Consider the following 27,851-nt stretch of genomic DNA (forward strand, 5'->3'; position numbering starts at 1 on the left):
TAAGACATTTCTACGCTTTCCAAAGCCCTTCTAACCTAAGAAACCACCCAGTTCATACAGTATAGGCCCTGCTACTCATGTAGCCACTTCTTATGTGTAGCGGACCCATAACATGTAAAGCAGAACCTGAAACCCCATCATCTTATGGCACAAGTTGAGGAATCTGTACCCTACACAGTCACAGAACTGTCTGAGCCTCAGATACAGACCCACCACTTGGCTCTGTATCAAAGGTCCGTAGTCAGTTCTATTGCAGTGCTGCAGATGGTGAGCTCCACATTCATCACAAAAGCAGGACTGGCAACCTTTACCACTTCAGCTACTGGCCCAAAACCAGAGAGAATCTCTTCCAATCCAAAGTGACACACATCATTTGTACCAACATGAGACACCACCTGCAGTTGGCTGCACCCTGTGCTCTTCATGGTGTCCAGAAGCACCTATTCCACATCTGGAATGACTCCTCTCAGTATGCAAACACAGTGCACACTGGATTCCTTCCTCTTCTTGGTAGCCATATTCCTGAGGGGCCCAATACACACTAAAATGACTGCCCAGATCTAGCAGGCTGAGAGGCTTCCCCTGAAACATTGCAAGCAAATGCATCTGGCTCAGGATATTTATCAGACACAGACAGTGCCCAAAACCTATTTGTCAGATGAACCAGTGAGGCCCTTCGATCCCCCTCCCCCACCCCCACCCCCACCCCCTTCCTGAAAGATCTTTTGCTGAAGCCATAGTCATGGAAAGAGATCAGTTTAACTGTGGTGGAGTCCTCGTTTTAGGAGATATCATGTTGGACGAGTGAAAGAAGTTTCACATTTCCAATGGTGGTTTGGGGAATATTGTTAATGCCTGTAGATACTTGAATGATTTGTTATTCCTGAGTCACAGATATGCACAGCAAAAACACAGTTGGAAAGTGAGCATTCGGCCAACCAAGCCTTTGTCAAAATAGACAAAAAACACACACTTAAGACCACTGTCTCTGGCTCCTCAGGTCAGCCTGACTGTGTGTGTGTGTGTGTGTGTGTGTGTGTGTTTGTCCGTGTGTGTGTGTGTGTGTGTGTGTGTTTCTGGTGTACCATTATGGAGAAGTGCATGCAAATGGTCTGTAGTCACCATTGTTTTGAACTGACACAATTGATTTTAAATGAGACTGATTAAATTTACAAAAAGTAGTTTTGAAATGATATAAGGTTAGACATTGTGCACAGTAACATTGTTGAGCAGGTTTTAAAATTTCAGTATATAAAACATATCTGTTATTATTTTATGGACAATATTAATCCCAGTTTAAGTTGTCGTCTGAGATCATGTCTCAGCCGTGCAGTCCAAATTACTTTTTTTTTGTATCTTCACTCTGCAAACCAGCATGAGGTTCGTGGTGGAGGGTACAACCCATTGTACCAGTTATTAGGGTTTCGTCCTGTTGCATTCACGTATGGAATGTTGGTAGAATGATTGTTTGAATGTCTCTGCGTGTAAAGTAATTTTTCTGATCTTATCTCCACTATCCCTATGTGAGTGATAACTAGGGGGTTGTGGTATATTCCTAGAGTGATCATTTAAGGCCGGTTCTTGAGACTTTGTTAATAGACTTTCTCGGGATGGTTCACGTCTATCTTCAAGGGTCTACCACTTCAGCTTCTACAGTATCTCTGTTGTACTCTCCCACAGATTAAACAAACCTGTGACCATTTGTGGTGCCCTTCTCTGTATACGTTCAGTATCTCCTGTTAGTCCTATCTGGTATGGGTCACACTCATTTGAGCAGTATTCTAGAACTGGTCACGCAAGTGATTTTTTTTTAAGCAATCTCCTTTGTAGATTGATTGCACTTCCCCAGTATTCTACCCTTAAACTGAAATGTGCCACCTGCTTTACTCATGACTGAACCTATGTAATCACTACATTTCGTATCCCTACAAAGTCTTGCACACAGGTATTTGTGTGAGTTGGCTGATTCCAACAGCGACTCGTTGATATTATAGTCATAGGATACCAAATTTTTTTCATTTTGTGAAGTACAAAATTTTACATTTCTGAACATTTAAAGCAAGTTTGCCAATCTCTGCACCACTTTGAAATCTTATCAAGATCTGACTGAATATTTATGCAACTTTTTTCAGATTGTACTTCATTGTAGATAACAGCACATCTACAAAAGGCAGATTTTACTATTAATATTTTCTTCAAGGTAATTAATATACAACATGAACAGCAAGGGTCCCAATACACTTCCCTGGGGCACATCCGAAGCTACTTTACATCTGATGATGACTCTCCATCCAAGATAACATGTTGCATCATCCCTACCAAAAAGCCCTCAATCCAGTCACAAATTTCACTTAATACCCCTTATGATTGGACTTTTGACAATAACCATAGGTGTGGTACACTGCATGCTTTTCAGAAATCAAGAAATACTGCATCTATCTGGTTGCCTTGATCCGAAGCTTTCAGTATGTTGTGAGAAAAGTGCGAGTCAAAATCCCTGCTGGTTGGCATAGAGGGGGGCATTCTGTTCCAGATACCTCACATTTGAGCTCAGAATATGTTCCAACAAATCGACATCAAGAATATTGGATGGTGTTTTGTGAATCACTTCTACTACACTTCTTGTAGATGGGTGTGACCCATGTGTTTTTCCAAGAACTGGACATGGCTTTTGTTCAAGGAATCTACAATAGATTTTAGTTAGAAGAGGGGCTAACTCACTGCAAGTTCAGTATAGAATCTGACAGGAATTCCATTGGGCCCTGGAGCTTGTTCAATTTTAACGATTTCAGCTGTTTCTCAGCACCGCTGACACTAATACTTATTTCATTCATCTTTCCAGTGGTATGAAGATTAAATTGGGGCAATTCTCCTGGGTTTTCCTTTGTTAAGGAACATTTGAAAATGGAGTTAAGCATTGTAGCTTTTGCTCTGCTACCCTCAATTTCAGTTCCTATCTCATTCACTGAGGAGTGGAAACTAACTTTGATGCCACTAACAGCCTTTACATATGAGCAGAATTTCTTTGGGTTCTGTGAAAGATCACTTGGCAATATTCTGATGTGGTAGTCATTGAAGGCATCATGCATTGCTCTATTTACAGCCGAATTGTGTTTCATTCAGCACCTCTCTATCTGTAGCCCTACACTTTATTTTGCACCTATTGTGCAGTAATCTCAGTTTCTTTAGAAGTTTCCTTACAGTGACTTTATACCACGGAGGTTCCCTCTGATTATGTACTGGTCTGCTGGCTACATATCTATCCCATGCAGGATCAGCTATTGTTTTAAACTTGAGCTATAGTTCCTCTAGACACTTGTGCCCTGTGCTGTAAGCTTCAAGTTCCTCGTTGAGGTATGACACTACTGATTTTTTTTATCTAGTTTACTGAACATATATATCTTTCTGCTTGTTTCAATTGTTACCACAAGCGCATCATGGTCACTGATGCCAATTTTGATGTGGGTGTCCTCAAGGTGGTCAGATCTATTTGTTGCCATTAGATCAAATATATTTCCATCTGAGTGTGGTTCCTAGCTATATGTTCTGGTTAATTTTCAGAGAGCAGTTAGTAAAGTTTCACAGAATGTCTTATCATGCCTATCACTAACAAAACTGGAATTTTCCCAATTAATTGTTGGACAACTAAAGTCTCCACTCATGATTACAGTATGGTTGGGAACTTACATGCAAGCGAAATGAGGTTTTTTCCAAAGTTTTTAGTTACATTAGGAGATGAGTCTGGTGGGTAATAGAAGGACTGAATTATCAATTTATGCTCACTGTTGATATTGAGTCTTGCCCAAATAATCTCACATACAGCTTCAATTTCTACCTCAATGGATTTGAATTTCTTGTCTACTGCAACAAATACATTACCTCCATTTCCCATTTGTGTATTCCCCCAATATACACTTAAATTTTCCACAAAAATGTCACTGCTATCAGCTTCAGGTTTTCACAAGGGGGGGGGATCTCATTCTGGAACAACATGTGTGACTTTTCAGAGGTGCTGTTTGTCTAGATATTCTCATCATAAACAGTAATGTACATTACCATGAGCTACTTTGATGGATGAATTCCTTAGAGGTCAACAAAAAAAGACTGGCGAAAGGAGTCACCTGATTTGAATCCGTAGAGCATTTTTGGAATGCAGAAAGGAGATAAGGGGGTGAATTGCTGACAGTCAACTACCACCAAGAAATCTTCCAAGTCTACTCACAGCCCATTTGCTGGATAGAGACTGACCATCAACAGAACTTTTGACACACTTCATAGAGAACATGCAAAGCATGTGAGACAGTTAGGAGTGATGCTACACCATAATAACTCTGTTATTGTGGCACGAATCTGCTGTTGAAAAGTTTCAGAACTTTCTGAAGAAATGTTTTGGACATTGTTGTATGCCAAATGTCTTGTCATTAAGATATCCGTAATTCTGTAACCCCTTCCAGCATGCTGTCCAGGAAACAAGCTTATGTTTCTTGAGTATGTTTTCTGAAGTCAGTGGAAAGTGAGGAAATGATCAAGGACTAGATTGTAATGCATCCTATATTAATTGAAATTTAAGTGCTTTGATGTTATGAAAGTAATCTTAAGTCTGATTGTGTCATGGACACTTAAACTGCTAATGGACCAAAAGAGAGATATCCATAACTATTGAACTGTTTCGTGTGTTTTGGCGTAAGTGCACCGACTTATTTTACTCCTCTTAAGTTTCTTATGTTTTATGATACTGTACAGTATTTTGCTGACATAGTGCAGAAAATTAGACATTTGACGTTAAATAAAGAAAATGTAATTCATGATAAGGACCTTGAATTTTCTGTGACAGAGTTGTTGCAAAGTTTAGTGTGACTTGAGTGGAGAATTTGTGAGACCTGCATAATAACAGAAACCAGGCCTGTCAGTCCTTATTAACTGTCAAGTAGTAGCAAAGTGAACAACATAAATCCATGTCCACCGCAGAGCTGCCTTCCTTGGAAGTATTAAATCTGAGTCAGTTGTGATGATGTGAAAGACAAGTGCCAAGAAACTAAATAATGTGCGTGATGTTGCTTTTATAAATTGGTACAGAAAGGGAAGTAACAGAATGTCTGCATGTACATCAATACAATAAATCTAGCATGAAAAAAGTAATCACTTTCATTCAGCACACATGAACTTACTATTTTTCTTGCAATTCTTTCTCCATGATCATTCCAAGTTAGTGAAATGTCATTTGTATCAAGCACCTGAAGGCATGGTATTGCTGGACAGTGTGCCAAATAAGCCTGTAGCAAACATTGGTCACCCTCCAAATTTTCCAAATCACACATCTTTGGCTAATGTTATCCATCCTTCTCAGAATCACTTGTGCCACACCTAGACCTTAGTAACAGACATGCAGTGGGCTCCATACACTTGTGCCACTATTTGATGAATTTCTGTTCCCCACACTCCTTCTATTATTATGAAACACAACACCCCACTGTTCTTCTGTTGAAGCCCCTGTTTCATTGTTTGCAGCATGAATGAGTGCAGCGGACAAGGTTGTCAGCTACTTTCTCTGACACCTCCCCTTTATTCTTGTTCCCCTTCATGTTCACAACGGGGAGGGGGGGGGGGGGCCTCTCATCCTGGGATTTGAGTGATCTGTGTGTCCCTTTCAACCTTATGTAATGCTCCGCAAGCCACCACATGATCCATGGTGCAGGGTACCTTTTACCATTACTAGTTATTTCTCTTCATATTCCACTTGTAAATTACGCAAGGGAAATATGTCTGTCTGTATGCCTTCATTTGTGCTCTAATTTCTCCTACCTTATCTTGGCAGTCCTTATGGGGAAATGTATGTTGGCAGCAGTGGAATCATTCTTCAGAAAATGGCAAATGCTGATTTTCTAAGTTCTCTCAATAGTCTTTTGCAAAAAGAACATCACCTTCGCTCTAGGAATTCCCATTTGAGTTCATGGAGCATCTTCATAATACTCGTTTGTTGACAGAACATGCCGGTAACAAATCTAGCAGCATGCCTAGTAATTGCTTCAATGTTTATTTTTAATCTAACATTGTGGGGATCCCAAACACTGAAGCAATATTCAAGAATGGGTCACACCAGCATTGCATATGCGCTCTGCTTGACATGTGAGTTACTCTTGTGTAAGATTCTACCAGTAAACTGAAAATGACTACTTGCCTTTTCTACTACCCACCTTACATGCTCACTGCGTATCATATTGCTTTTTGCAACACTAGATTTTTAGGTGATATGACTTTGTCAAGCAGCACACCACTGATACTGTATTCAAACAGTACAGGATTACTTTTACTAGTCGTCTGCATTAACTCACATTTTTATACAATTAGGGCAAGCTGCCATTCATCTCCCCAATTAGAAATTCTATCCAAACCATCTGTATCCTCTTACAGTCACCAGAAAACACACAACAGTGTCATCAAAAAGCAGTCACAGAATGCCACTCACCCTGTTTATCAGATTATTTATGTATATAGAAACAAGAGCAGACCTCACGTTCTGTGGGGCACTATTGATGACACGCCTGTTTCTGATGAACACTTATTGTCAAGGACAACAAACTGGGTTCTATTACTTAAGGAGTTGTTGAGCCAATCATATATCTGGAAACCTTATTTCATATGCTTGGACCCTTGTTACCAATCTAGTGTGGCATTGTGTTCAAACACATTCCAAAAATCTAGGAATATGAAATCTGCCTGTTTCCCTTCATCCATGGTTCACAGGATATTGTGTAAGAAAAGACAAGCTGAGTTTTACACGTGTGATGCTTTCTAAATCAGAATCTGTTCATGAGTTCCACAGCAGTTCAATGTTAAGAATACTTGCCTGTAGTATAAAAGATGCCAATCATTTCCTCCATGGACTCTCCACACTTCCTGTTCCTTTACCGCATGGTGCCCTGCTCATTACTGTTTATATCACCTCCCTAATGCTCATTGCCTAGCTGCTATTGAACACTACCTGATCCAAGGCGTGAAGTATTCCAAACCTACAACCTCATTCGTTGTCACCATGACCAGCTACATCTTCACTGAGAATTACTTCTCCTTAGAAGATATCACTTAAAACAAATCTGCAGTACAGCACTGGACACCTGCATAACACCATTTTCTGCCAACGTATTTGTGGGCCATCAAGAGGAATTCTTCCTAACAACCCAGAATCCCAAACTCCTACCTGGTTCCAATGCACTGATGACATCTTCATGATCTGGATTTAGGGCAAGGACACCCTATCCACATTCCTCCAGAACTTCAACACCTTCTGCCTCATTTGCTTCAGCTGGTTGTCAACCCAACAAGCCACCTTCCCCGCTTCCCCGAAGTTTAAGTTTGATCTCCACCTCAGAGATTTCTACATCAGTACCTCTGTCCATACCGAACCTACCAACCACCAGCAATACCTCCACTTCAACAGCTGCCATCCATTTGACGCCAAGAAGCCCCCCCCCCCCCCCCCCATACAAGCCGCGCCACCCGTGGCCGTCACATCTGGAGTGATGAGCAGTCCCTCTTGAAATATACCAAGGGTCTCATTGAGGCCTAAACAGACTGTAATTACCCTTACAACCTTGTACAGAAACAGATCTCCCATGCATTATCTCTCCATTCACTCACCACCTCCCAAAGTCTCACCATGTGATCACAAAAGAGCATTCTCCTCATGACTCATTATCAACCAGAACTTGAGCATCAGAATCGCATTCTCCTCCAGAGTTTTGACTATCTCTCATCATGCCCTGAAATGAGTAATGTCCTACTCACTTTCATCCTCATTGCTTCCACCGAAGCTAAACGGTATCTTCATCCACCCTTGCACAACCTCTGCTCCCAACCCCTTGTCTCATGGCTCATATCCCTGTAATAGACTGTCCCATACATCCTCCCATCAGCATCTACTCCAGCCCAATCATAAGCATCACCTGTCCATCAAATGCTGCACTACCTGCGAAACCAGCTAAGCTGCAACCAACAAGCTGTCTGATCGAATGAATGGCCACTGACATAGAGTGTCCAAGAAACAGCTGGACCACCCAGTTGCTGAGCATGTTGGCCAACACAACATTCTTTATTTTAATGACTGCTTCACAGCCTGTGCCGCCTGGATCCTTCCTACCAACACCACCTTTTTTGAACTGCACTGGTGGTAACTCTCTTTGCAATATATTCTTCATTCCAAACTCTCCTGGCCTCAATCTTTGTTAGTCATTGTTCTTCACCCACCTATCCCCTTCCCTGTTCCCACTCCAGCACTACACAACCTTCTGTTCCACATATGCACCCATAGTCCTTTTACTTCTCTCCTTTTCTGCCCCTCCTCCCCCTCCCCCCCCCCCTCCATCTATCCTCCCGACCTAGCTGCCCTACACTCTCTCCACCTCACCCCTGTAAGCCCTCACAGACAGCAGTTTACCGTTCCCCACTGGTACCCGTGCACTCCCTCCTCCTTACTGCTACCACCCAGATTGCTTCTCCCATCTTGCACAGTTGCTCCCAGTCTGGCCTCAGCAGCCAGAGACAGTGGTCATGTGCATGTGAGCTGTACTTGCATGAATGTGTGTGTATGTTGTCTATTTCAGAAGGAGGTCTTCTGGCCAAAACCTAATGTGTTTATTAGTCATTTTCTTGTGCCTGTCTGCTACTCAACACCTCTGCTATGTGGTGAGTAGCAATCTATCTGTTTCATAATATTGTCGTCATTCCATTCCGGATTTTCCATTGTTTGGTCTATGATTTTGTAGGTCACTTATTTTATGCTTTTATGTACAGTAGTCATTTGCATATTTTTTCAGTCATTTAGGACTTTGCAGTGGATGAGAGATTAGAGGTAAATGCTAATTAAGTAAGGGGACAGTACCATAGAGCAATGTCTGTATAACCAAACTGGGATTCCAACTGGACCATGTGACTTACTTGTTTTCAATTATTTCAGTTACTTCTCTATGCCACAGATGCCTATTACTATGTCCTCCTTATGGGAGTCTGTGCAAAGGTCAAACAATGGCACGTCTCTTCGATCCTCTTGCCAGACTGACACCTGAATGGTTGATGAATGACTAGACAGAAGCTCATGATTGACTTAATGATTTCGCTTAGAACCAGAATTTTCTTGAGTTCTTGGCAAGATCTTTCGCTATGTTATGCCAATGGAAGCTGTTTACTTCACACATCAATCTTTTTATATACACATGAATTTCTATTAACTTTTTCCTCATGATATTCCTGCATTATTTATTGAGCCCAGAGTTCAATGGTCTCTGCTTTCTCAGCTTTTTTCTTCCACCCCACAGTGCAGGTCCAGAAATCTGCATCCAGTACCATCCTACCCTATTCTTCTTTCATCCCTGAGGAATGAACTAATAGTTCAAAAGGTAGGATAGTTTCATGACTTTTAATGTGTGCTTATTAGTGGCAGTAAAAATGTCACCTCCTGTTTGTAAGTATTGGGCAGTAACTCTGTTTCATTACTTTATGTTTCTTTCACTCATTTAATTAAGTAAAAAAAGAGAGAAGAAAAGAAAAATGTTGGAATGTGTGAAGATTACTAGGAAACTTCTAACTAAATGCATAATACATTAGCACATTATAGATATCCCCACAATGAAAGGAATTTAATAATTAATAAATATTTACAAAATTTAAAATTAAAAGTTTACTTTTATTATTGGCAGTGAAGAAAATCTCAATGTAGTAGTATAGTTCTGCTTCATATTTTTGTTAGGTACTGTAAGTGACTGTTTATAGTGAATGCATTTTCTATCAGCTAGACTTGTCACAGATATAGGTCTATGACTGAAATTTTTTTTTCATTGTTCATTTTTACTTGCCCTTTTTCAAAATATTTATAACAAATGTATACCCAAGTTTAATTTACTTCTTGAATATTGCAATTTTATTAAGATAATTAACCTCCTTTAACACTAAAGAAAGGAAGAGGAATGAATAAAATAGTATTTTTGTCCTCGTAAGAGTACATATGGTATTGTTAAGACAGCTCTAGAGAAATTTTATATAATAGAAGTGCTTCACTACATGAATTTGTAATGAAGTAAATATTAAGCCACTAATAGCGGCAGCATGAAAAGGATAGTTGGCTACTCACCATGTAGAGGGGGCACTGAATCATAGACAGGCGCAGTGATAAGTTTTTGACACATTTAAGCTTTCGATTAAAAGGCATTCTTCTGAAAGGGGCAACAAATTCACCTGATGGTGGCAGTAATCAGTTGTAGGTAGTGGTGATAAGGAAGAGGCATGGGGTGTGGTGGTGATAAGGAAGAGGCATGGGGTGGGGAGAGGGAAGATAGCATGACAGGTGGGGGAAGGTGTAGTGCTGCTTTTAGGAGAGTGCAGGGATGTGGCAGGGACAGGTGCATTTGGTATATTTGAGTAGGGGATTGGAAAGGGAGAGAAGTAGAGGAGGAGGAAAAGATTAGTGGGTGTGTTGGTGAAATAAATGCTGTTTTATGCTGGAGTGGGAACAAGGAATGGGAGAGATAAGTGGAGGGCAGGGACTAATGAAGGTTGAGGCCGGGAGGGGGCTTATAGGAATGTAAGGTATTTGGAAGAAGAGTACCCATATACAGTTTAGAAAAGTTGGTGTTGGCAGGAAGGATACAGATGTCACAGGTTGTGAAGCAGTCATTGAAGTGAAGCACATTCTGTTGGGTAGAATGTTCAGCAACTGGGTGCCCAGCTTTCTCTTGGGCACAATTTGTCATTGGCCATTCATCATTCATGCAAATAGACAGCTTGTTAGTTGTGAAGCCCACGCAGAAAGCATCACAGTAGTTGTTGATTAGTGTGTAGATCACATGGCTGCTTTCACAGGTAGCCCTGCCTTTGATGGGATGGGAAATGCCTGTGACTGGACTGGAGTAGGTGGTTGTGGGAGGATGTACGGGACAGGTTTTGGCAATAGGCCTCTTGCAGGGATATGAGCCATGAGGTAAGGAGATGGGAGCAGAGAGTGTATAGATGGACAGGTGATTGGTATAGTGGACAGTGGAATACCACTGTGAGAGGGGTGGTAAGGAAAGTGGGATGGATTTTCCTCGTTTTAGGGCATGACGGGAGGTAATTGAAATCTTGGCTGAGAATGTGATTCAGTTGCTCCAGTTCTGGGTGGTAGTAAGTCAGGAGGGCAACACTCCTCTGTGGATGGATGGTGGGTCTTTGGGAGGTGGTGGGTGACTGGAGAGAGAAGGCATGGGAGATTTGTTTCTGTACAATGTTGGGAGGGTAATTATGGTCTGCAAAGGCCTCAGTGAGACCCTTGGTATATTTCAAGAGGGACTGCTCATCACAACAGATGTGATGGCCACAGCTGGGTAGATTGTATGGGAGGGACTTCTTGGTATCGAATGGGTGGCAGCTGTTGAATTGGATGTGTTGCTGGTGGTTGGAAGGTATGATATGGACGGAAATAATGGAGTAGCCATCTATGAGGTGGAGCTCGAACATCAAGGAAGGTGGCTTGCTGGGTTGAGGAAGACCAGGTGAAGCAAATGATAGGGAAGGTGTTGAAGTTCTGGAGGAATGTGGACAGGGTATCCTCACTGCTGCTGCTGCTGCTGCTGCTGCTGCTGCTGCTTTCTACATAGGCGTGACTACTGACGCCTGTGTGTCTGCATGAATGGCTGCCAACAAACTGTGGTCAGGAGACAGTTGGACCACCCAGTTGCTGAACATGCTGCACAACACAATATGCTTCACTTAAATGAGTGCCTCAGAGCCTACACCATCTGGATCCCCCCTACCAACACCAGCTTCTCTGAACTGCTCAGATGGGAACCCTCCTTGCAATGTATCCTATGTTCCCTTAACCTGCTTAGCCTCAACCATCACTAGTTCTTGTCCACCTCTCTATCCCCTTCCCTGCTCCCATTCCATCACTACACAGTCTACTATTCTGCCAATACACCCACTAATCTTTTCCCTCTTCTCTACTTCTTTCTTTTGCTGCTGCCCCTCACCCCAAAAAATCTCCCATAAGCAGCACTATACCTTCTCCCATCCCTACCCTGTTATGCCTCCCAACACGTCTCCTCCTTACTCCCACCACCTATGCCAGACTGCTGCTCCTGTCAGGTGCATGTGATGTGCTCATAGTAGTTGTGTGTGGAGGGGGGGGGGGGGGGATTTGAAGAACGCCTTGTGGCCGAAAGCTTAAATGTATAGCAGTTTTATCATTGTCCCTGCCAGTGACTCAAAGTCTCCTCTATATGCTAAGTAGCAATCTATCGTTTTCATAATACCATTATTATTCTATCCTAGATTTTCCATTGTTACAGATAAACAACAGCTGTATAATAAAAACTAAGGAGCCAGCAGCTTTTTTTGAAGTAGCAGCTTTCTAACTAATTTAGTCAATAAAACTTAGTGTAATGATAGTTTATTGTTAGTGTAGTATACAGATTAAGTTTATATGATGTCTTTGGCTCTTGTTAATGTATATCTGAACTTGTGCCACATCTCAGAAGTTTCTCCTTCTTTGTGGGATCCACAGATCATGAAGGAATGAATAATTTCATATGCCGGACTTATCTATTATTCCTCTAACATTCACTTAGGAATATTTTGGTGTGTTCCACTGAGCATGAAGAATAGTTACAACCACACTTATCTTAGTATTAACAGTCAATAATCTTAACCACACATTCTGTAGCACCCTTCATTAATTCTATTCACAGTGACCAAGTGGAACGTGTTGTCATATTCTCCCAGTATCCACAATACAGCTGCGCTACAACAGGCTCCAGCTTCAATGCCATTTACAAATACTTTAAAGGAAGGTAAGTTTTACTTTTCTCATGTTTGTAAGTGGAAATTCATTACACCATTGGTAATTAGTGTGTGCATTAAATGCAGTGTTTCACTGCATGGACTATAAGAAAGATAAGAAGATTTTTAACAAAATAAGACACACTCTCACTGTCTTGTTGCTCTCCACTCTTTTAACTCAGTATGGACCAAGCAGCAAGACAGTACAGTCATAGATAAGATTTTTGCATTATTTTAGAAGAAAAAATGCTGGCAAATTTCTGAATTTAAATAGTTTCATTGTGGTTACATTCATGTATAGGTAATCAAACACTGTGGATGTTAAGTAATAAATGAAGCATATGTGCTTTATAATCAATGGAGGAGAAAGGGAGCAGTGAAATCTTCCTCATGACATAGAGTTCTAGCCAACCTTCTCCTTTGATGGAGGATTTGAGAAAAATTCTGAATGAAAAATTTCTAGAGATCAAACATTTCATTTCAAAGTTTGCACACATTTGTCTTGAGATTACAAGGCCTATTCATGATATAAACAGTCACACTGTTTTTAAAAAATGAGCTAAATAAGTAGTTTTAGTTTTGAGAGATAACAACACAGGCTGAGGAGTATAGAAAAAAATGAAGTGATCATGTCACAAGAATGAAAGAAGGTAACTACCCAAAATAATAAAGAACTATTGACCAAAAGCAGAGAGATCATTAGATAGACCAAGAAAGGGGTGGAGGCACCAGAAATGAAGATGTTTGCTTGCAATCTCTGTGTGTCCTGACTGATTCACTAGACTCATCATCACCCAGCCCAAACTGCAAAAGACAGAAACTTGAAAGTTGAAGAGGATGTTGGTCTTGCACTATAACATCATTAAAGAAGAGATTTTTCAGAATTCCATTCCTAAGGGGGTGAAATATGGGGCAGAAGGTTTTCTGAAAATATGTCACAAGTAAGACAATTTTGAAGTTAGAACTATGAAGATTGGCATTTGGTTTCTTGGTAAGGAATAAAAAAGAGATGTGTTTCAGAATTTTTGGAAATTCAACCCCCTAAGGGGTAAAATAGTAAAGAAAGCTTTTTTAAAAAATAAATCATTCTTAAAGAACTAGTGCAACTATGGAAATTGGTATTTGATTTATCAGTTACAAATTTTTAAAAGAAGGTGTTTCAGTACTTTAGGAAATTCAATCAGTAAGGGGCTGAAAAATGGAATAAACGCTTTATGAAAATATTTCGTGAAAAAATTTTTAAAGCTAAATACATGAACTTTTGTATTTGGCTTCTCTGTCAGAAATTTTAAAAAACATCTGTTTCAGTGTTTTGGAATTCAACCCTTAAGTAGGTGAAATAGGACATGAAAAGTTTTATGCAAATATTTCATTATGAAAGCATTTTTGAATCTATAGCTATGAAAATTTGTATTTGCCTTCTCAGTTAGAAATAAAGAAATATGTATTAGGCATAAAAGTCTGTAACAAGAACTCAAAAGGCAGGATTAAAAAAACCTCTTGACTCCCCACCAGAATTGCTGTTTGGCCAGAAGTACATTTGGAAAAGGTGATGCTCCTACGGCCTTAATGAGCGTGAAAGATTTATACAGTGCTGCAGTTTGTGAACTAAATCAAAGAAAGCTATTTAATAGCCATCAGGACAAATGGACTCTGTCAGAATTGCATAGAAAAAGGAACAGATTTTTAATACGTCAGTTTTTCAGTAAGCCTACTGTATGTTTACAAAATTATTTTTGTTGTAGTTACTATGCAGGTTTAGCCCAAACTCTTTGCCTTTACAAATGTCTGCTTGTGTCTGTGTATGTGCGGGTGGATATGTGTGTGTGTGTGTGTGTGTGTGTGTGTGTGTGCGTGCGTGCGAGTGTATACCCGTCCTTTTTTCCCCCTAAGGTAAGTGTTTCCGCTCCCGGGATTGGAATGACTCCTTACCCTCTCCCTTAAAACCCACATCCTTTCGTCTTTCCCTCTCCTTCCCTCTTTCCTGACGAAGCAACCGTTGGTTGCGAAAGCTAGAATTTTGTGTGTATGTTTGTGTTTGTTTGTGTGTCTATCGACCTGCCAGCGCTTTTGTTTAGTAAGTCTCATCATCTTTGTTTTTAGATATATTTTTCCCACGTGGAATGTTTCCCTCTATTATGTTCATATCATTAATTTGAACCCAACAATTACGTTTGTTGTTGTCACTGTTGCATTTCGAAATCTTTTCTGTCGTCTTATTTTCTCTTTCTGTTTTTGCCAGTAGTTTCACTTTGTATTCACCTTCTCCTTTTGACCGTAATCTACTATACAATTTTATCCCGCTGATATATACTCAATAATACGTTACCCACTTCCAAACCATAACAAAAAAAATTTTTTGCCACTTTCAACACTACCGCTGCTATAAAATCCACCGTTTCTAGTTCACAAACAGTTCCTTCCACCTATTAAACAACCATTTCGGGTAGTTCTAATAATGTTTGCTTTATTTCCATTTCCGTTTTTCTCACATCACTGATCATTTTTAGCCGCTTCCCACAGAATTTAACGTCATTATTTCTTCGTCAGACAATTGTTAACCTCATTTTCATAATCTGCCACCACAAAACCACTCCTTTTAATACATTTACACGTAGTTTGTTCGAAATTTTCCTGAATTTCTCCACCCTTTAACGTGTTTTGGCGGCAACACAACCACCTAACCTTTATGCACATCGTTGTCTACCAACCCAAGTTCACCACAGGATCAACATAAGCCCAAACTCTTTGCCTTTACAAATGTCTGCTTGCGTCTGTGTATGTGCAGATGGATATGTGTGTGTGTGTGTGTGCGAGTGTATACCCATCCTTTTTTCCCCCTAAGGTAAGTCTTTCCGCTCCTGGGATTGGAATGACTCCTTACCCTCTCCCTTAAAACCCACATCCTTTCGTCTTTCCCTCTCCTTCCCTCTTTCCTGACGAAGCAACCGTTGGTTGCGAAAGCTAGAATTTTGTGTGTATGGTTGTGTTTGTTTGTGTGTCTATCGACCTGCCAGCGCTTTTGTTTGGTAAGTCTCATCATCTTTGTTTTTAGATATATTTTTCCCACGTGGAATGTTTCCCTCTATTATATTCATATCATTAATTTGAACACAACAATTACATTTGTTATTGTTACTGTTGCATTTCGAAATCTTTTCTGTCGTCTTATTTTCTCTTTCTGTTTTTGCCAGGAGTTTCACTTTGTATTCACCTTCTCCTTTCTACCGTAATCTACTATACAATTTTATCCCGCCGATATATACTCAATAATATGTAATAATACGTTACCCACTTCCAAACCATAACCAAAAAAATTTTTTGCCACTTTCAACACTACCGCTGCTATAAAATCCACCGTTTCTAGTTCACAAACAGTTCCTTTCACCTATTAAACAACCATTTCGGGTAGTTCTAATAATGTTTGCTTTATTTCCATTTCCGTTTTTCTCACATCACTGATCATTTTTAGCCGCTTCCCACAGAATTTAACGTCATTATTTCTTCGTCAGACAATTGTTAACCTCATTTTCATAATCTGCCACCACAAAACCACTCCTTTTAATACATTTACATGTCGTTTTTTCAAAATTTTCTCGAATTTCTCCACCCTTTAACGTGTTTTGGCGGCAACACAACCACCTAACCTTTATGCACATCGTTGTCTACCAACCCAAGTTCACCACAGGATCAACATAAGCCCAAACTCTTTGCCTTTACAAATGTCTGCTTGCGTCTGTGTATGTGCAGATGGATATGTGTGTGTGTGTGTGTGTGTGCGAGTGTATACCCGTCCTTTTTTCCCCCTAAGGTAAGTCTTTCCGCTCCCGGCATTGGAATGACTCCTTACCCTCTCCCTTAAAACCCCCTTCTCTCTTTCCTGACGAAGCAACCGTTGGTTGCGAAAGCTAGAATTTTGTGTGTATGTTTGTGTTTGTTTGAGTGTCTATCGACCTGCCAGCGCTTTTGTTTGGTAAGTCTCATCATCTTTGTTTTTACTGTGCTGACCATATAGTCAATGCAAATGAAGCAGTGGGCACTAAGGTAGCAATTTTTGAGAAAATTTCTAATGGGGCAGTTGACATACATGTATTAACAACACTCATTCCATTCACCACCACCACCACCACCACCATGGTATGAGAGTCTGGGATGGTCAGACACTGACCCAAACCTGTCACTGCTGAAATAAATGTTTTTGCCATCAAGGCTGTTTTTTAATCCATTTTTAAAGCTAAGCTAGTAGATTCATATAACAAATGAGTGTAACAGCAAAACTCTAATAGATGAGGAATCAAGATGAATGAAATTGATCCAAAGTTAAAGATTTATAAGTGTCTGATACTCCATTTACAACAGTTAAGAAGTGGCTGACCGAATGCAAATGAGTCCTATTTTCTTTTAAAAATGATCTGCATAAAAAACATTTCAATCATTAAGAAAGTGCTGTGCATGGAATGAACAACCGGCGTAACTGAAGGAAAAGAGTAGTACACGTACATGAAGAACTAAGTACAAGATGAGTGTCATATTTCTTGACTGCTGACAAAATGCAATTTTGAGGATGGGGAGGGTAATGATACCCTCCCCCCAAAAATGCAAAGCATATGTCACCTGTCAGTGTTTTGCAGGTTGCAGAGGTGATTCTTTTGATTGGTTACATTGCAAGGGGTCAAACAATAATTGCAAATTACTACACAAGTCTTCTTGTCCAACAGGGTGTAAAAATACATGAAAAAAAATTGTTTTATAAAAAGGAGAAAACAAGATTGCCCTGGGCCAATGAAGTGGTGGATAAAGTGCGTTAGCTATGGGAAAAACTGAGAGATCTGACTAGGAGTTACTAGCAGATTTAACACTTTTTGACTTACTCTTATTTCCACAAAGAATTTTGTGGCTGAAAAATATTTTGAATCTAAAGAAGAAGTTATTTAAACTGCTGTTGAGGGTTTTGCAGACATTCCACAATCGTGCTTCACTAGCACGAGCCAATAAAATACTGGATAACATGCATTGAACTAAAATGGAACTGCATCCAAAAATAAATGCAATTTTTAGGTTAGGAGACTATTTTACTGCTGGGCTGATAAATATTCTCCTTGTCCTCATATCTGTCATGGTGGCCATTTCTTTCGAGCAATATAATATACACATGCTTTAGAAACCTGTTTACTAACCATTGAGTACAACAAAAGCTTTGTAGACTATGATATGAAATGATACTTAAAAAATTAAATGTAAGAGAATATAAAAGTTGCATAACATTTGAGTTAAGAAATGAGCTTTCAAAGCTTTTCACAATCGTCATTGTCAGAAACTGATTGTCAGCACCAATGTATGGTTTATATATAGAAGTGATCTGATTTATTATTGGTGGACTGATAAGCCAGGAGATGGAAAGCTAAGAAAGTACAACTTTCCCCTATCCACCAGGCCATAATTTTGGGGTGGAAGCAGAATGGATGCTGTCTCCATTAACATCACTTTCCTTTGAAAGCAAGTTCTTACTTTCAGTTTTTATATAGGCCCAGCCTCTGACTATGCTAAAATTTTATTTACCATTTCTATTAAATTTGCTAGTGCACATCTGAATTTTATTAGAGAGTTCAATTAAGATTAGTGAGAATATAAAACCTTCATTTTGTTTAAGCAAATTTAATGTCCTTTCGTGAAATTATGTTCTGCTATTACTCTTTTATTGCATTTTAACTCAAAGATAACACAGTTAATGCACTTAAAATTATATTTGGATGGTGCCACAAAACTCTTCAGTCCATATGAGTACACCAGATACATTCTGATCCATGTCATGGTAAATTTTTGGGAGCATTTTATATGTTATATTTAACAGGATTTGCTACAATGGTTTTGGAAAATTTTGAAAACTCATATTGCTGGGTCAAGTAAACAAGGTTGATCCTCTGTACAGAATATTGCATCCCTGCTTTCCATTTAGTCAGTTACGTTTAACACAACAAATAACACATGAGGAGACATTAAGTATGCACATGTGAATGGTACAGGGTGACAATTATTGAACTATATGAGATAAAATCGTCATAACTTCTGAATGGTTAGCATTAAAATGTTTAAACTGCACAGTTGGCTGCAAGTGAGAATTAGTGTGCACTGTATGGGTTGGTCTAGCAACGAAGCCCACTGTCGTTTGAATAAGTTCATCAATAAGCAAATTTGGCACATTTGGGGGACTTATAATCCGCATTTCATGATCAAGAAGTCTCTTCACTCTCAGCGGGTGACTGTGTGGTGTGCAATGTCCAGTCATGTTATAATGGGTGCTGTATTCCTTGATGGCATGGTGACTACCGAAAGGCACGTGAAGGTTTTGGAAGATGATTTCATCCCCATTATCCAAAGTGACCCTGATTTCGAAAAGATGTGGTTCATGCAAGATGGAGCTCGACCCCATCAAAGCAGGAGAGTGTTTGATGTCCTGGTGGAGCACTTTAGGGACCCCATTCTGGCTCTTTGGTACCCGGACGCCACTGATATGGGCCTCGATTGGCTGCCATATTATCTGGATGCAAACACATGTGACTCCTTTTTGCGGAGCTGTATTTAAAGACAAGATGTACATCAATAACTCCAAAACCCTTGCTGAGCTGAAAACAGCCATTCAGGAGGTCATCGACAGCATCAATTTCCGACACTTCAACGGGTCATGCAGAATTTTGCTATTCATCTGCGCCACATCATCGCCAATGATGGCAGGCATGTCGAACATGTCATAACCTAAATCTGAATATCTGTAGTGATGATTACGTGTTGAATAAAGTGTGTGCATGCCGTAGTTTGTAACTAATTTACATTTTTTTCATATACTTCAGTAATTGTCACTCTGTATTTGCTGCTTTTCAATATTTCAATGAATTACTTTTCCATAACACAACTGCACCTAAAGTGATATCTTATGGAATAAATCATTTTGGAATCATTATTACATAATCCACAGCTTTTAAATCAAAAGGAAAAAGGGTACAGTTCTTCTGGGAAATAGGACATGTGAGAATACATAAAAGTCTTTTATTTGATGCAACAGCAAGCGAGACTTGAAAGAAAGAAAGTGTCTTGCTACAAATTGCCATTGTGATATACATTGTCACTTCACTGTCTTTGGAAAAGTTATGCCTGCAGAAAATTAGTGGCTTGCATTGGTTGCCATCAGTAAGCCAAAAAATCTTGCACTTTTGACCTAAGGATGTAAATGGTCTTCCCTATTTTTAGAGATGGTGGTACACTGACATGTTGCTTTCTCTTACAAGTAAATACACCCAGCATTCTCTCTCCTGATGATATTCCAGTTACTTTATCCATTTTGGTCTCATTAAAATGTTTTGCTTTCCATGACAAGAAAAAGAAACTGAAAGAATGTAATTATTAACTGTAGTCGCCTAGCACAGCATTAGCTATTCTTCCACTATGCATTACACTTGAGAATGAATTGCTACATTATCACTGTATTGTTGAAGCTTTTGAGGGATGGAGCTTCTGCTTCAGCGTATTTATTATGTTTCAAAATAATTTTGTTACATTTTGGGCTATTGAACATATTTTTGAGACTACTTCATAAAGACCTCAGCACAGTTGTATAAAAAATTAAAAAAAAAAAACTTTCTTATTGAGTAGTGTCCTGTCTTGCTATTATAAGATACAGTTTGACAAATAAGAAGCATTACATATGATATATAAAGCTGTATTTCTTAAACTTCTTTGTATCAAAATATTATGGTCACTTTCAATGTGTGGAGTTATTGAATGAATTCAGTATCCTTAAATTTATGGAACTTCCTTTTCAGACCATTAAGGAAAGGCTGTCAGTGGAGTGTGATAGATCGCTGGCCAACTCATCCACTGTTAGTTAAGACAGTTGCTGAAAGAATTCGCACCGAGTTACGAGAATTTTCTCCTGATGAACAAAAAAATGTGATGATTTTATTTTCAGCGCATTCACTTCCACTTAAGGTAATGAAACATTTGCACCATATAGCTGTGTTTCCAGATTTCAGTGTATTAATCGTGATCCACAGATCTCATCAACAAGGAGAAGCTTCTGTGATATTAAATAAATCAAAGCATACATAAACAAAAGAGAAGAAACTCAGAAACTTAATCTGTATATTTATTAACAAAAAACTATCAGTATACCAACATAAACTGTCAGTACACCATATTCATAGAAGGAGTAAAATCTGGAGGATGCCATGTACTAATGACAGGCAGCTGGGTGTGGAACTAAATACTATTAAGTGGAAGCAGGGACATGAAAAAGAAGTGGATCAGATAGGGCTACTGTCAGAAAATGTCTTTTGCTATTGAGGTGCAGAACAAGGGGTGGGTTTTATCAGTAATAACAAAATTAAAGATGAAATTGTTCTTTTTGAAGAAAACTTGGACAGAATAGCAAGAATATTAAAAATAATGTAAGAGATGCTTGTTGGCGAAGGAAGTAATAAAGGTAACAGTTAACATGTAGTTGAGTCATTGGTAGTTACATAAACAGGACTAAGAATGTAGCTGATATTTTTTAATGAACCTTTCTTTGGAGACACCAGGGCATTTGTAAAAAAAATGCATGCATACATACAGGTACACCTGCACTGCTACATTGCACTGGCACTATGACTTAAAGGTTTGTATTGAGTGGAGTGAGTGAGGGGAGAAATTGTGTGCAGCGTGTTGGAGGGAAGGATGACTAACAACTGGAAGGAAGGAGTAACAATTGCACAGGAAAGAAATTGGCCCCAGTGAGATGTGTCTGATCCCACCTACATAGATTACAACTCGTTATTCGTCTACCTGCTTACCAGACTGCCAGGTTTCAGTTCAGCATTATTTAAACATTAAATTACCTCATTTCCCCTAATCTATGCAGTCCTCCTCCACACATGGTTTCCTATCATTGTGTCGTGATATTTACATGCCAATAATACCTACAGGGAAATGTTTTTGTCCATATAATTGTCTTGAAATGTAGCTTTTATGACGTCATGTGAGAAAAATGTGAATTACTTTTCAAATGGCTTATGTTTTTGAAATCCATGCTATTGGGCATAAAGGAAGTCATTCTGTTTAACATACCTCAGTACAAAGATTTTACAAGAGTTTAACGTTGATGATATTGGATGGTTGTTTCATTAGTCATTTCTGCTACATGCTTTGTAGATGGGTATGGCTTGTGCTTCATCCAGCCACTGTGCATAATTCTTAGTATGAGGAATCTACAGTATGTTGCAGTTGAAGGGAATCTAACTCGTCTGCAAATTCTTTACAGAACCTGATGAGTATTCCATCAGGCCCTACAGCTTTGTTCAGTTTTAGCAATTTTAGTTGTTTATCAGAACCTCTGACACCAATGTCTGTATTACTCATCTTTGTAGTGATATGAGAATTAAAATTCACCAGAATGCTTGTATCTTCCTTAGTAAATGATTGTTTCAAAATAGAGTTCTGCTTTTACTTTTCTATCCCCAATTCTTATTTCTTTGTCATGCATGGGTGTCTGGGCAGTAACTATGGTACCACCGACAGCCCATACATGTGACTGAAATTTCTTTCAGTTTTGTGAGAGCTCTTTCGAGAAGATACTGCTACAATGGTTATTGAATGCTTTATGCATAGTCTTTTGACATCCAAATGCATTTCATTCAGCAACTCCATATTTATAGCCCTATCCATTGTAGTACACCTATTGTGCAGTGGTTGCTGTTTCTTTACGGAGTCAGTATTGTGAGGGTCTTTCTGTGAGAATGGGAGAAAATGTTTGTTCCACCATTACAGAATGACACCATAAATTGTTTATTTCTATTCTTCCAGGCATGATTTCAAAATCTCCTCTTGTGAGTATTTTTCTTCTGTAATCAACAAACACTGATCCCATTGCACATTCTGTCTCTTTGTATGAAGAATTTCATCCAGGATGTTACTTATGAAATGCTTACTATCGTACAAATCTAGTTAACCTTAATGCTGTAGCTGTCTGACACAATACCAAGAATTTCATCAATCATTTCCTCAGAAGAAATCTTAATTGGGTGCCAAATAGGCTGTGCTTGTTTGTTCCTTTATAAGCAGTATTGAACTCTGATGTAGAGCCCAGTGAACTGTCTTCGCATCTGTCTGAATCTGGGCCTCAGTCCATAATTTCATATGAAGCTTATTTATTTCTGCATAGTAGCTTGTTTGTACAAAACATAATACTGACCATTTAGGACCACAGCCAACAAATACATTTTTGTTTCATCTGTACTGAAGTTACAACAAAATTAAACAATGGAAAGTCCAGGATGGAATAACAACATTATGGAAAGGATACGTTGCTAATCACCACAAGAGGAGGCACGGAGTCGCAGATAGGCACAATAAAACAGAATGCTGTAAATGGTCAGCTTTCACATTACATGGTCCGAAAGCTGAACATTTAAAGCAATCTTTTCCATTGTGCCTGTCTGTGACTCAATGCCTTCTCTATGTAGTATCCTTTCCATATTGAAGTTTCAACAAAATTGTCACAAGAATAGTTCTTACCCAACAGTTAACAGAACTGGACACAATTCTATTGAACTCACCAGTCCACACTCATATTTTATAACATGCCATTTTCATACTATAAATCACACTAAAAAAGCTCAGACTTTGTTTGCAGTAAGAAATGCAAGCATAGTTAATTATTTTTTTCTGTTTTCTCATGAATGAATTTTTATCAGTTTGTACATTAACATACATGTGTTAATAACACTTTCATTATTTCTAGTGCTAGTGTGTTATGACTTGCATCTTCTAATCTTGTGTTTTATTCTGCTCTTCTCATAAGCTGATGATATGTATAGGGGGTGTTGCCTGACAAAGATGTTACAGTTTATTGTAAAGCTTCTGTGTGTATAACATTGTCTGTATCACTGCCTATTATATAAATAGTTCTTATACCTGTTTTTTTTTTTTCTTTTCCATTTCTGATTAACACTGAAACATTATTAGGTAATGAAACTTTCTGGCAGATTAAAACTGTGTGCCCGACCGAGACTCGAACTCGGGACCTTTGCCTTTCGCGGGCAAGTGCTCTACCATCTGAGCTACCGAAGCACGACTCACGTCCGGCACTCACAGCTTTACTTCTGCTGCTGCCGCTTCTACTCCGCTGCAGAGTGCAAATCTAATTCTGGAAACATCCCCCAGGCTGTGGCTAAGCCATGTCTCCGCCATATCTTTTCTTTCAGGAGTGCTAGTTCTGCAAGGTTCGCAGGAGAACTTCTGTAAAGTTTGGAAGGTAGGAGACGAGATACTGGCAGAAGTAAAGCTGTGAGCACTGAGCGTGAGTTGTGCTTCGGTAGCTCAGATGGTAGAGCACTTACCCGCGAAAGGCAAAGGTCCCAAGTTCGAGTCTCGGTCGGGCACACAGTTTTAATCTGCCAGGAAGTTTCATATCAGCGCACACTCCGCTGCAGAGTGAAAATATCATTCTGGATTATTAGGTAATATTTTCCATTTGACATGAATGTATCACTATGCAACCACAGGCATGATAACTAAATCATGCCATGTTGTGGTACTTAATTCAGATACATCTGATTATTATTCTAGGGCTGAAATTGAGATGGTACAGTTGTTAAGAAAGTAGATTTGCAATCAGTAGAAACAATGTTAAAATTCCCATCCCCTACCCTAGATTTGGTATCTTCAAATGACTTGAGCAAGTGTTGATACATTCCCTTTGAAAAGGGCGTGACCAGTTTCATTGTTCATTCCAGTCTTAAGCTTCATCTGTAATGACCTCATTTTTGTTGATACATTAAACCTTAATCTTTTTTCCTTGCTTCATTCCCAGGGCTGAAAAAGGTTTTACAAAAGTACAGGGTGCTCATAAATTACTTATACAAAAAGTAACCTTCAGTTGTGAAAAAGGTAAACAACGGATAGAAATGTTTGATACAGCTCTGAATGCAGTACCTCATCAAATTTTATTTACAAATGTTCACTGTGGTTACCTTTTTAAATGCAGCATATGTCCCATCTGAAATCAGTTTCCTGCTGGTCCTATGAAGCAAGCCTTGATGCATGGTGGCAACTGCTTGCATCATCTGTTGTCGCAGCTCATGAACTAACATTGTTAGTCAGAAATAAAACTTGAAGATATACTGAATTCAGTGCTGTATCAAACATTTCTGTAAAATCAAACAATGGAAAATCCAGGATGGACTGTAACAGTATTATGAAACGGAAAGTTGCTACTCACCACATAGCGGAGATGCTGAGTCGCAGATAGGCCCAACAAAAAGACTCTCACGATCAAAGCTTTCGGGCGTTAAGGCATTCATCAACAATAGATCTTTCTCTCTCTCTATCTCTCTCTCCCACTCACTCACACACACACACACACACACACACACACACACACACACACACACACAAAAATGCAAACGCAACTCACGCACACACAAAGCAACTCGCGCACACAGAACTGCAGTCTCAGGCAACTGAAACCACACTGCGAGCAGCAGCACCAGTGCATAATTGGAGTGGTGACTGGGTGGGTGTAAGGAGGAGGCTGGGGTGGGAAGGGACAGTATGGTGGGGGTGCTGGACAGTGAAGTACAGCAGGTGAGATGGTGGGCAGGGGAGAGGTGGGGAGGGGGGGGGGGGGACTAGCGGAAAAGGGGAGAAATACAAAGACTGGGTGTGATGGTGGAATGATGGCTGCGTAGTTCTTGAGTGGGAATAGGGAAGTGGCTGTATGGGTGAGGACAGTGACTAGAGAAGGTTGAGGCCAGGAGGGTTACGGGAACGTAGGATGTATTGCAGGGAAAGTTACCACCTGCGCAATTCAGAAAAGCGGGTGTTGTTGAGAAGGATCATGCTCAGAAAATGGGTGGTCTAGCTGTTTCTTGGCAACTCTGTCAGTGTCCATTCATGTGAACAGACAGCTTATTGGGTGTCATGCTAATATAGAATAAAGTACAGTTGTTGCAGCTTAGCTTGTAGACCACATGACTGGTTTCACAGGTAGCCCTGCCTTTGATGGGATAGGTGATGTTAGTGACCGGACTGAAGTAGGTGGTGGTGGGAGTATGGATGGGACAGGTCTTGCATCTAGATCTATTACAGGGGTATAAGCCATGAGGTAAGGCATTGGGGGCAGGAGATGTGTGAGGATGGATGAGTACGAGTACATTCTGTAGGTTCGGTGGACTGTGGAATACCACTGTGGGAGGGGTGGGAAGGATAGTCAGCAGGACATTTCTCATTTCAGGGCATGATGAGAGGTAATCAAAACTCTGGTGGAGAATGCAATTCAGTTGCTCCAGTCCTCGGTGGTACTGAGTTATGAGAGGAATGCTCCTCTGTGGCTGGACGGTGGGACTTTGGGAGGTGGTGGGAGACTGGAAAGATAAGGCATGGGAGATTTCTGTAAGTTATTTACCCTTTTCACAATTAAAGCCTACTTTTGTGTAACTAATTTATAAATATCTTGTGCTTTGACCATAGCAAATGAGAAAGAGGAAATTTATTGTATCTTGACCAACAGTTGTCCAGTGTCCAGTGGATAAAAACTTTATGCCTATTGTGTTGCCCACATTGTGTTATTTGAAATTCATTAAGAAAGGTTTTAGATTGGTGCAAGTGAAAAAAGTTTTATAGTTTATGTACTGAACTACTCTTCAAGTTCATCCAATTAAGGTGACTCATGTCTCTGTAACTCAATGATCCCAAAGCGTTGACAACAGCATTATTGGTATTCCAACAAATACAAAATGAAAAATTTTCTTTCCTAATGTTGCAGGCTGTGAACCGCGGAGATCCATATCCATCAGAAGTTGGTGCAACTGTACAAGCTGTTATGAATGAACTGTCTTACTGCAACCCTTTTAATTTGGTATGGCAGTCCAAAGTTGGACCATTGCCATGGCTTGCGCCATTTACTGATGATGCTCTAAAAGGTAACAATATTTTTTAAGTATAACTAAGTTCACCATCATTTCAAATGGGTAACATGTAAGATTTTAGATGTTGTAAAGGAAATGATCTTTCCAAACTGATAGTGAAATTCACTTGATAGCCAATTAACTTTAATATATTTAATCTGGACTACATCAGTGACTTATTTAATCTTAACTACCTAACTTTCATTACTTGGTATTGATCGGTACACTTCTGGAATTCAGCACTGACAGAGTATGTTTTTCTCTTAAAGATTAAAAGACATCAAAAATTGTTGAATGTGTGACTAATCCACATAGTTTAAGAAACGTCAAAATGTCATTTTTATTTGTCTGATAATATACATTTCTTGAATTATACACCAAATTTCAAAATACAACACCATTTTCATCTAGGCTGATTGTGTTGTTGCAAAGGGCATCAAGAGGTATTGTTATAAATTACTTTAAGGGTGGCTGAAACCTGACAATAGAGTTTAGATGCATAAGCAGCATAACATTATCAGACTATTTCACTTGAGGTGTGCTCAATAAAAGAATACTGATTTATTATCACTTTTTTTAACAGTGAAAATGAAAATATAAAGAAACTTACAGAAGAATAATGATTTTGTATGGGGATGTGTGTTTGTCAAAGCAGCAAGGGGGAAAACAGACGAGGAATTAATGCTCCTTATCTAAGCCAAAGATTTATGCAAAATCGGCCACGGTGATGGCCAGTTGCTCAGTGATATTGAATTAAACTGAAGCAATAAAACATTCATCAAACTCCAGTACACCACAGTACAAAGTCTCTGCAAGTTGTATGTTGTTGGGATGTCGTAACTGGGCGTTACAATCAATTCAGCTCAAACATCCATGGTAGCAGAAAATGTATTTCTACTACAGTTCACTAAATAGGGAGCAAGGTCTGTACACACACTAGTCACTGGCAGCTGGTGCTCATTTTCATTGGCGGGGCCCAGAAAAAAGTTAATAAACTTTATAACAGAATTGCTCTGAATATTTTTATATAACTTCCATTTATGTCTTATGGCTTAAAAAAGATTAGAAAAATTGTAAGTATGGTAATTATATACTTATAAATGTGTGCCT

General features: G+C 39.4%; 1 protein-coding gene across 1 annotated transcript in view; it reads left to right on the plus strand.

The window, feature by feature from the left end:
* Positions 1–27,851, plus strand: part of LOC124613998 (ferrochelatase, mitochondrial) — a 67,782-nt gene that overhangs the window by 26,097 nt on the left and 13,834 nt on the right. The window contains exons 5-7 of the mRNA XM_047142797.1: positions 12,714–12,815; positions 20,622–20,787; positions 26,600–26,756. Of these exons, the coding sequence (XP_046998753.1) occupies positions 12,714–12,815; positions 20,622–20,787; positions 26,600–26,756 (425 nt within the window). The remainder of the gene's footprint in view (positions 1–12,713; positions 12,816–20,621; positions 20,788–26,599; positions 26,757–27,851) is intronic.

Source organism: Schistocerca americana, chromosome 4, assembly GCF_021461395.2.
Source record: "Schistocerca americana isolate TAMUIC-IGC-003095 chromosome 4, iqSchAmer2.1, whole genome shotgun sequence".
NCBI classification, from domain to species: domain Eukaryota; kingdom Metazoa; phylum Arthropoda; class Insecta; order Orthoptera; family Acrididae; genus Schistocerca; species Schistocerca americana.